This window comes from Nerophis ophidion, linkage group LG05, assembly GCF_033978795.1.
Source record: "Nerophis ophidion isolate RoL-2023_Sa linkage group LG05, RoL_Noph_v1.0, whole genome shotgun sequence".
Classification (NCBI taxonomy): Eukaryota; Metazoa; Chordata; class Actinopteri; order Syngnathiformes; family Syngnathidae; genus Nerophis; species Nerophis ophidion.
Genome location: NC_084615.1, coordinates 67198170 through 67209532, shown reverse-complemented (window position 1 = coordinate 67209532; position 11363 = coordinate 67198170). Strand labels below are relative to the sequence as shown.

The 11363-nt window shown below is 41.4% G+C and overlaps 1 protein-coding gene across 7 annotated transcripts in view; it reads left to right on the top strand.

Moving 5' to 3' along the window:
- The first annotated feature begins 7783 nt into the window (after positions 1-7783).
- The window catches only part of gria1a (glutamate receptor, ionotropic, AMPA 1a), a 210400-nt gene continuing 206820 nt past the window's right edge, over positions 7784-11363 (top strand). For 3 of the 7 annotated variants that reach the window (XR_009806936.1, XM_061901832.1, XM_061901837.1), the window contains exons 1-2: positions 7785-8162; positions 8267-8401. Coding sequence is in view for 5 of the 7 variants with exons in the window: in XM_061901832.1 (XP_061757816.1) it covers positions 8075-8162; positions 8267-8401 (223 nt within the window). In the remaining 2 variants the exon portion in view is untranslated. Of the gene's footprint in view, positions 8163-8266; positions 8402-11363 lie in introns of all 7 variants that reach the window. The other 4 variants (XM_061901834.1, XR_009806935.1, XM_061901833.1 and 1 more) reach the window with 4 other exon arrangements.

Genomic DNA, 11363 nt, shown 5'->3' with positions numbered 1-11363 from the left:
TAATACAGTCATCACACAAGTTAATCATCATAGTATGTACATTGAATTATTTACATTATTTACATTATTTACAATCCTGGGGTGGGATGAGGAGCTTTGGTTGATATCAGAACTTCAGTCATCAACAATTGCATGAACAGAGAAATGTGGACATTGAAACAGTGTAGGTCTTATTTAGTAGGATAAGTACAGCCAGCAGAGAACATAGTGAGTTCAGATAGCATAAGAACAAGTATATACATTAGAAGTACATTTGAGTTGTTTATAATCCGGGGAGATGGGATGTGAATGGAGGAGGGTATTAGTAAAGTGTTGAAGTTGCCTGGAGGTGTTGTTTTAGAGGGGTTTTGAAGGAATATAGAGATGCACTTACTTTTATACCTGTTGGGAGTGCATTCCACATTGATGTGGCATAGAAAGAGAATGAGTTAAGACCTTTGTTAGATCGAAATCTGGGTTTAACGTGGTTTGTGGAGCTCCCCCTGGTGTTGTGGTTATGGCAAGAGCTATAGTGATGCATGCTTGGTTATGGTTTGAAATCATATCCAACAATTGCGACAACGACATTTTACTGTCACCTGAGTTTTGTTTTTTAATGATTTCTGCTGGTAATGTGCTTTTGGATTTTTTCAAGTCAAAAAATGAGCCTTGGCTCAAAAAAGGTTGAAAAACACTGCCTTAAACGATGGTTTAGTGTGGCTGACACGATGCTTAGGCTAAATAACTGAGAAAAATCATTATTTTTTTAAGGAGTTAACTGGCTTAGTGTAGACATAGTTTTAGACGAATAATCCTTCAAAGGATTCTGTGACCAAATACAACACACATGCTACTTCCAATCATAGAAGAACATTGTACATGATATTATAAACTTCAGTTGCTTGCATGTTAAAATAAATTGCATCTAAACATTTTTTAAATAGATAGATAGATAGATAGATAGATAGATAGATAGATAGATAGATAGATAGATAGATGGATAGATAGATAGATAGATAGATAGATAGATAGATAGATGGATAGATAGAGGGATAGATAGATAGATAGATAGATAGATAGATAGATAGATAGATGGATGGATGGATGGATGGATGGATGGATGGATGGATGGATGGATGGATGGATGGATGGATGGATGGATGGATGGATGGATGGATGGATGGATGGATGGATGGATGGATGGATAGATAGATAGATAGATAGATAGATAGATAGATAGATAGATAGATAGATAGATAGATAGATAGATAGATAGATAGATAGATAGATAGATAGATAGATAGATAGATAGATAGATAGATAGATAGATAGATAGATAGATAGATAGATAGATAGATAGATCGATCGATCGATGGATGGATGGATGGATGGATGGATGGATGGATGGATGGATGGATGGATGGATGGATGGATGGATGGATGGATGGATGGATGGATGGATGGATGGATGGATGGATGGATGGATGGATAGATAGATAGATAGATAGATAGATAGATAGATAGATAGATAGATAGATAGATAGATAGATAGATAGATAGATAGATAGATAGATAGATAGATAGATAGATAGATAGATAGATAGATAGATAGATAGATAGATAGATAGATAGATAGATAGATAGATAGATAGATAGATAGATAGATAGATAGATAGATAGATCGATCGATCGATCGATCGATGGATGGATGGATGGATGGATGGATGGATGGATGGATGGATGGATGGATGGATGGATGGATGGATGGATGGATGGATGGATGGATGGATGGATGGATGGATGGATGGATGGATGGATGGATGGATGGATGGATGGATAGATAGATAGATAGATAGATAGATAGATAGATAGATAGATAGATAGATAGATAGATAGATAGATAGATAGATAGATAGATAGATAGATAGATAGATAGATAGATAGATAGATAGATAGATAGATAGATAGATAGATAGATGGATGGATGGATGGATGGATGGATGGATGGATGGATGGATGGATGGATGGATGGATGGATGGATGGATGGATGGATGGATGGATGGATGGATGGATGGATAGATAGATAGATAGATAGATAGATAGATAGATAGATAGATAGATAGATAGATAGATAGATAGATAGATAGATAGATGGATAGATAGATAGTGTCACGTCTGTAAATCAGTTTTATGTTTGATCATGTTATGTTTTGTTTTTGGACTCTTGTTTCCCGTTTTTGCACTTCCTGGTTTTGTTTGTTTCCATAGTTACTCATTAGTTTCCACCTGGTCTCCAAGCCACGTCCTGCCCTCAGCCTCACACCTGTTTCTCATCATCATAGTCACTACTTAAATCATTTGTTTTCTGTTTAATCGGCCTGGGAACTTTTCTATTGCTATTGCTTGTTGCATACTGCTACCTGCTTGCTGCACATCCTTCATGCCCTCGATCATCTGGCCCTTTTTTTTGGTCACAGTAAGTGTTTTGTTTTAGTTGTTTATAGCCATGCCTTCGTGCGGTTTTTGTTCATAGTTCGTTGTTATTCATGCCGTTGAGCAAGTGCTTTTGTTTCATGTTTGTATTTTGTAGTTTAGTATTAGTACCTCCTTGTGAGCGCCCTTTGTTTGCTTATTTTTGTATTTAGTGTGTTAATAAATTCATCAAGTACCTGAATTCACGCCTGGCTCGTCCCTTATTCCCTCTGCGTCGAAGAAGCAAAATTAATCCAAGTCATAGTCCTGACAGATAGATAGATGGATAGTTTGTACTTTATTGATTCCTTCAGGAAAATTAAACATTCCAGCAGCAGTGTACAGAGTTGAGATCCATTAAACAGTAAAAAGTAAATAATGGGGTTATAATGGGAACAAAATAGAAAAATTGTCAGGCTTGGACTTGGATTGTTTGTGCTCCTTCGACGCAGAGGGAATATGGGACGAGCTAGGCGTGAATTCAGGTACATAGTTTTAATTTTATTAATACTCAAAATACAAAAAAAAAGGCAAACCAAGGACGCGCTCTGTGGCGGGTAAAAATCTATACTATAATTTAGAACAAAAACAGCACAATGGCAATACTATCTACAAACAAACAAAAGATACTATCAAAGACATAAATACAAACAAAAACGTACTTGGCGTGGATGAATCAAAAAGCATGGCATGAAGTATGTAAGGCAATGAAAGTTAGAACGGCATGGGTAATGAAAGTTGATGTTCCCAGACTGATGGACAGAAAGAAATTGACTTAAATAGTGGCTGTGAATAATTAGGAACAGGTGCGGGACTGAGGGCATGGGTGTGACTAGGAGGGCAAGGTGAAAAGCAATGAGTTGTCATGGTAACAAAACAAACCAGGAAATGAAAAAACGGAACAAGAGACGGAACAAGAGTCCAGAAAACAAAACAAAACATGATCAAACATAAAACCAGATTTACAGACATGACAAAAATATAACAATAAAAATAGAATTAAAAAGCAACAATGAGAGTACAAATATAACAGTAAAAAAAGAATATAACAAGAGAAACTAGGCAGTAGTGACCATGTCATGAAAACGTATTGCACTGAAAAGGGGTAGTTCCCTGACCGGGAATTGAACCCGGGCTGAATCCTAGCCACTAGAACACCAGGAAGCTATGTCAATGTGCTTACTGGTGGGACCTTGGTCTCATGTTGTGCACACATTTTCATTTTTGTACTTTTCTTATTTTTATTTATGAGAACAGATATCCATTCAAATGATGTGCGTTTTCCTTAAGACTTGCTGGTGCGCTTATATGGAATATTATCTTGCATTCATTTAGACCAGCGTTTTTCAACCTTTTTTGAGCCAAGGCACATTTTTTTCATTGAAAAAATGTGGAGGCCCACCACCAGCAGAAAATATAAAAAAATGAAACTCAGCAGCTGATACTGACAGTAAAAAGTTGTTCTTGCATTTGTTGGATACGAATACCATAACCAAGCATGCATCACTATAGCTCTTGTCTCAAAGTAGGTGTACTGTCACATCACGCCGTGACTTATATGGAGTATTTTGGTGTTTTCCTGTGTGTCATGTTTTAGCTCTTGTCTTGTGCTCCTATTTTGTTGTTGATTGTCATGTATGGATCTACTTTGTGGACGCCATCTGCTCCACCATTGCTGTCGTCCAGCATTATGTTTTTGTTTACTTTGCAGCCAGTTCAGTTTTATCTTTGTTTAGCATGGCCAAACCTAAGATGTAATACCTTTCCTTAGTGGCACTTGCCTTTTGTTTATTTTTGCTTTAAGCATTAGATACCTTTTTACCTTCACCCTGCCTCCCGCATATTGTGATTACGACAAACCATCTTCCCGACATCTACAAAGCAATTAGCTACCTGCTGCCACCTACTGATATGCTGAGCTCTAGACAGCACAGACACTCAACAATAGGGACATTTGCGGATTGTAAATTATTGGTTTGAAACATTTTTTTTTAACCCAATTAGGTGAAAATACATAATCTCCCACGGCACACCACAAAATATCTCACAGATACTGTGAGTGGTTTTCAACCTTTTTTTTAGGCAAGGCACATTTTTTTTCATTAAAAAATCCGGAGACTCACCACCAGCAGAACACGTTGAAATATTCAACTCCAGCAGGTCGGCGTTCCTTATTTAGAGTTTGATGGTTTTCTTGTGTGTTGTGCTTTAGTTCTTGTCTTGTGCTGTTATTTTGGTGGCCCTTCTTGTTTTGCTGTTGTTTTTCTGTAGCAGTTTCCATGTCTTCCTTTGAGCGCTATTCCGCACACCGGCTTTGTGTTAGCAAGCATGGCTATTTACATTGTTGCTATCCTTCTTTGTGTGGACATTGTTGATTGTCATGTCATGTACATGTACTTTGTGGACACCGCAAGTTTTTGCTGTTGTCCAGCGATCTGTTTTCTGTTTTACTTTGTAGCCAGTTCAGTTTGACTTTCGTTTTACATAGCCATTGCCTTTTCCTTTCCCTTTCGTTAATTTTTGCTTCAAGCATTACATACCTTTTTACCTGCACACTGCCTCCTGCTGTGGTCTGCATATTAGGATCATAACAAACCATCCTGGTCTCACCCGACACATTTTGACTTTTACAAAGCAATTAACTACCAGCTGTCACCTACTGACATGGAGTATTAGGTGGTTACCCTGCTGAGTTTTACACAGCTTAGACAATGAAAAAGGCACATTATTTGCAGGTTATAATTATTGGTTTGCAGCACGGTGGAGAGGGGTTAGTGCGTCTGCCTCACAATACCATCAATCCTGCGCTTGGGATCTTTCTGTGTGGAGTTTGCATGTTCTCCTCGTGACTGCGTGGGTTCTCTCTGGGTTACTCCGGCTTCCTCCCACCTCCAAAGACATGCACCTGGGGATAGGTTGATTGGCAACACTAAATTGACCCTAGTGGTGTGTGAATGTGTGTGTGAATTTTTTTTGTCTATCTGTGTTGGCCCCTGCGAAGAGTTGGCGACTTGTCCAGGTGTACCCCGCCTACCTCACGAATGCAGCTGAGATAGGCTCCAGCGACCCCGAGAGGGACAAGCGTTAGAAAATGGATGTATGGATGGAGATGTGTTAAGAAACGGACTTACACCACACCTACAATTACGCCACACTTTGATAATTTGTTTATGAGCAAGACAGCAGGTGTGCGTCCCACGACCCCAAAAGGGACAAGCGGTAGAAAATGGATGAATGGATGAATGGATGGGTTTGCAAAAAATAGTTTTTTGGACCAATTAGGGGAAGTTGCATAATTTCCCACGGCACACCAGACAATATCTCATGGCACAGTGGTTGAAAACCACTGATTTAGCCAAGTGATGGGATTGAAAATGGTGTATCTTTGGTCAAATCAGGATGGTCTGCCATTTGATATTTGTCAATTATGAGTTAAACATAATATGTATGTATATATATATATATATATATATATATATATATATATATATATATATATATATATATATATATATATATATATATATATATATATATATATATATATATATATATATATACATATTATATTTAGGGCTACAAATCTTTGGGTGTTCCACGATTCGATTCAATATCGATTCTTGTGGTCGCGATTCCATAATATATCGATTTTTTCAATTCAACGCGAGTCTCGATTCAAAAACGATATTTTTCCGATTCAAAACGATTCTGTATTCATTCAATACATAGGATTTCAGCAGGATCTACCCCAGTCTGCTGACATGCTAGCAGAGTAGTAGATTTTTTTTAAAAAGCTTTTATAATTATAAAGGACAATGTTTTATCAATTGATTGCAATAATGTAAATTTGTTTTAACTATTTAACGAATCAAAAATATGACACATTTTATCTTTGTGAAAACATTGGACACAGTTTGTTGTCAAGCTTATGAGATGTGATGTAAGTGTAAGCCACTGTGACACAATTGTTCTTTATTTTTCCATCCATCCATTTTCTACCACTTATTCCCTTTCGGGGTTGCGGGGGGCGCTGGCGCCTATCTCAGCTACAATCGGGCAGGAAGCGGGGTACACCCTGGACAAGTCGCCACCTCATCGCAGGGCCAACACAGATAGACAGACAACATTCACACTCACATTCACACACCACTAGGGTCAATTTAGTGTTGCCAATCAACCTATCCCCAGGTGTATGTCTTTGGAAGTGGGAGGAAGCCGGAGTACCCGGAAGGAATTCCCGGGCATTCACGGGGAGAACATGCAAACTCCACACAGAAAGATCCCGGGCCTGGATTTGAACCCAAGACTGCAGGACCTTCGTATTGTGAGGCAGACACACTAACCCTTCTGCCACCGTGAGGCCTTTCATTATTTTAATTTTTTTTAATAAATGTCTAATAATAATGTCAATGAGGGATTTTTAAATCACTGCTATGCTGAAATTATAACTAATATTGATACTGTTGTTGATAATATTCGTTTTTGATGTACTACTTTTGGTTTGTTCTGTGTCGTGGTTGTGTCTTCTCTCAATTGCTCTGTTTATTGCAGTTCTGAGTGTTGCTGGGTCAGGGTTGGTTATGGAATTGGATTGCATTGTTATGGTATTGCTGTGTAGTAGTTTGTTGGATTGATAAAAAAAATAGAAAAAAAAATTAAATAAAACATAGATTTAAAAAAAAATGAGGATTGATTCTGAATTGCACAACATATTCGAATCGATTTTTCCCCACACCTCTAATATATATATATATATTTTTTTTTTCACGGTGGGAGAGAGGTTAGTGCGTCTGCCTCACAATACGAAGGTCCTGCAGTCCTGGGTTCAATTCCACGCTCAGGATCTTTCTGTGTGGAGTTTGCATGTTCTCCCCGTGAATGCGTGGGTTCCCTCCGGGTACTCCGGCTTCCTCCCACTTCCAAAGACATGCACCTGGGGATAGGTTGATTGGCAACACTAAATTGGCCCTAGTGTGTGAATGTGAGTGTGAATGTTGTCTGTCTATCTGTGTTGGCCCTGCGATGAGGTGGCGACTTGTCCAGGGTGTACCCCGCCTTCCGCCCGATTGTAGCTGAGATAGGCGCCATCGCCCCCCGCGACCCCGAAAGGGAATAAGCGGTAGAAAGTGGATGGATGGATTTTTTTTTTTTTTTTTTTTTTTAATTATTTTTTTTATTTTATTTTAAAGATAATGAGTATGAAGATTTCAATTCCAAGTGGAGCAAACCAGGTCTTTAGTGAATGATGCTCACTTTTAAAGTCACCGTTTTCATGCGTGCGCATTCAGGCGCGCTCATTCTCCAATCTCACCAACAGCAGCCAAGGACAAGAGAGCATCAGCAGATCGCGTAAGAGGAGGAGAGAGGGAAGGTACCTCCTTGCGCGTTCAACACCACCACCACCAACACCACCACCACCATCATCATCATCATCATCATCATCCCCGTCGTTGTCTCTCCTCGTTGAGTCCACATCGGTGACGGTGATGCTGCGCTAACACAGCGGAAGGAGAAGCGCCGGAGCGCGGGTGGGATTTTTTTTTTCCAACTTGAAAAAGGCGGACGAAACCTTTATATGTTTGGATTCCGGCTCTATTCCCCTTCGCCAATGCAACAGGAAATATGCAGCGAAGCTTCACCCTCCTTTACACCAGTTTACTGGGGATGTGCTTGGCTTCAAGCGCAAGTTTCCCAAGTAACATCAATATAGGTGAGCATGGCGCGCAATAGGTCTAAAAAAAAAAAAATAAAAAAAAAATAATAATGACATTATTGTTTCACGTCTGCATCCGACTTGTGTTCGCTGCTCAACAGGAGGATTGTTCCCCACCGAGTCCCATGAATATGAAGTGTTTCGCTTCGCCCTCTCTCACCACCAAGACATTCCCAAACTGGTGCCGCAGGTCGATATGGTCAAGATGGGCAACAGCTTTTCCATGACATATGCATGTAAGTCATTTTTCTTATTCTTTTGATCATGTATAAGACTTGGAGGCCGTTTGAACATTTCTAAATAACTGTTGCGTGGGGACATTCCTCCCCTCTTGCATTGCATGGATTCCAATCTCTGCAGAGGAACAAGCATCCATGCTGCACATTAACCTCAATCTTTCAGGAGTCTTCTAGCACAGTGTTTTTTTAACCTTTTTTGAGCCAAGGCAGGGCTTCACGGTGGCAGAGGGGTTAGTGCCAGGGTGTCAAACTCTGGCCCGCCATCCATCCATCCATCCATCCATCATCTTCCGCTTATCCGAGGTCGGGTCGCGGGGGCAACAGCCTAAGCAGGGAAACCCAGACTTCCCTCTCCCCAGCCACTTCGTCGAGCTCTTCCCGGGGGATCCCGAGGCGTTCCCAGGCCAGCCGGGAGACATAGTCTTCCCAACGTGTCCTGGGTCTTCCCCGTGGCCTCCTACCGGTTGGACGTGCCCTAAACACCTCCCTAGGGAGGCGTTCGGGTGGCATCCTGACCAGATGCCCGAACCACCTCATCTAGCTCCTCTCGATGTGAAGGAGCAGCGGCTTTACTTTGAGTCCCTCCCGGATGGCAGAGCTTCTCACCCTATCTCTAAAGGAGAGCCCCGCCACACGGCGGAGGAAACTAATTTCGGCCGCTTGTACCCGTGATCGTATCCTTTCGGTCATGACCCAAAGCTCATGACCATAGGTGAGGATGGGAACGTAGATCGACCGGTAAATTGAGAGCTTTGCCTTCCGGCTCAGCTCCTTCTTCACCACAACGGATCGGTACAACGTCCGCATTACTGAAGACGCCGCACCGATCCGCCAGTCGATCTCACGATCCACTCTTCCCTCACTCGTGAACAAGACTCCGAGGTATTTGAACTCCTCCACTTGGGGCAGGGTCTCCTCCCCAACCCGTAGATGGCATTCCACCCTTTTCCGGGCGAGAACCGCGGACTCGGACTTGGAGGTGCTGATTCTCATTCCGGTCGCTTCACACTCGGCTGCGAACCGATCCAGCGAGAGCTGAAGATCCCGGTCAGATGAAGCCATCAGGACCACATCATCTGCAAAAAGCAGAGACCTAATCCTGCGGTTACCAAACCGGAACCCCTCAACGCCTTGACTGCGCCTAGAAATTCTGTCACCGTTACATCTGTTACATTTGGCCCGCCATGTAATTTAATTTGGCTCCTGAGGCAATATCAAATTAACATTAGAGCTGGCCCGCCGGTATTACACAGCAGTGGTGCCGCTGTAACACCGCATTCACCGCCAATACTCATACTTGCCAACCCTCCCGATTTTGCCAGAAGACTCCCGGATTTCAGTGCTCCTCCCGAAAATCCCCCGGGTCAAACCATTCTCCCGAATTTCTCCCGATTTCCACCCGGACAACAATATTGAGGACCCCTGCCTTTATCGTACTCTACAACCTGTCGTCATGTCCTCTTTTCCTCCCTACAAACAGCGTGCCGGCCCAGTCACATAATATATGCGGCTTTTACGCCCAGAAATGAATGCAAGGCATACTTGGTCAACAACCATACTGAAGGTGGCCGTATAAACAACTTTAACACTGTTACAAATACGCGCCACACTGTGAACCCACACCAAACAAAAATGGCAAACACATTTCGGGAGAACATTCGCAACATAAACACAACAGAACAAATACCCAGAACCCTTTGCAGCACTAACTCCCGTTACCACCAATTTTTTTTATTCTCATTTTATTTACTATGCCATTGATGTTTTTTCGTTTGCGTTTTAAAAAGTTGATTTTGCACTGTTAAGTTATATAAGCGTTGCTTGGTCCATATTCGGTGTTAAAGCAAATCAGTGTAGCAAACTGAGCAATAATGAACGTTTTTATTCATGCACTTTCTCTGGCTACTTCAAGGCTTGAATGTTTGATTCATTCCATCCATCCATCCATTTTCTATCGCTTGTCCCGTCCGGGGTCGCTGGAGCCTATCTCAGCTTGTACACACTGGACAAGTCGCCACCTCATCACAAGGCGTTTGATTAATTCATTATTGTTGTTTTCTTTTCAAATGTATTATTAGCCTGTGGAAAAAGTTTATTTTGATATTTACCTCAGAGGGCTGCAAATAGAAAAGAGGCACTACATTTTTATTTATATTTTATTTGATATGCCATTGTTATTTTTTAATTATTATTATTATTATTATCATTATTATTTGAAGCTCGATTTTGCATGTCACTATAAAGTAACATAAGCCTTGCTTGTTCAATATTCATTGCAAAACTTGTTTGGGTCTTATTAAAAGGTAATTTGTTCAACTTTGGCCCGCGGCTTTGTTCAGTTTTTACATTTTGGTCCACTCTGTATTTGAGTTTAACACCCCTGGGTTAGTGCGCCTGCCTCACAATACGAAGGTCCTGAGTCTGGGGTTCAATCCCAGGCTCGGGATCTTTCTGTGTGGAGTTTGCATGTCCTCCCCGTTACTGCGTGGGTTCCCTCCGGGTACTCCGGCTTCCTCCCACTTCCAAAGACATGCACCTGGGGATAGGTTGATTGGCAACTCTAAATTAGCCCTAGTGTGTGAATGTTGTCTGTCTATCTGTGTTGGCCGTGCGATGAGGTGGTGACTTGTCCAGGGTGTGCACTGCTTTCCACCTGATTGTAGCTGAGATAGGCACCAGAGCCCCCCGCGGCCCCAAAGGGAATAAGCGGTAGAAAATGAATGGATGGATGGATGAGCCAAGGCACATTTTTTGTTTTGAAAAAAGCTCCGTAGGCACACCACCAGCAGAAATCATTAAAAAAATAAAACTCAGTTGACAGCAAAAAGTCGTCGTGGCAAATGTTGGATGTACGACTTTAAAACATAACCAGGCATGCATCAATATAGCTCTTGTCTCAAAGTAGGTGTACTGTCACGACCCGTCAAATCACGCTGTGAGTTATTTTGAGTTGTTTTGC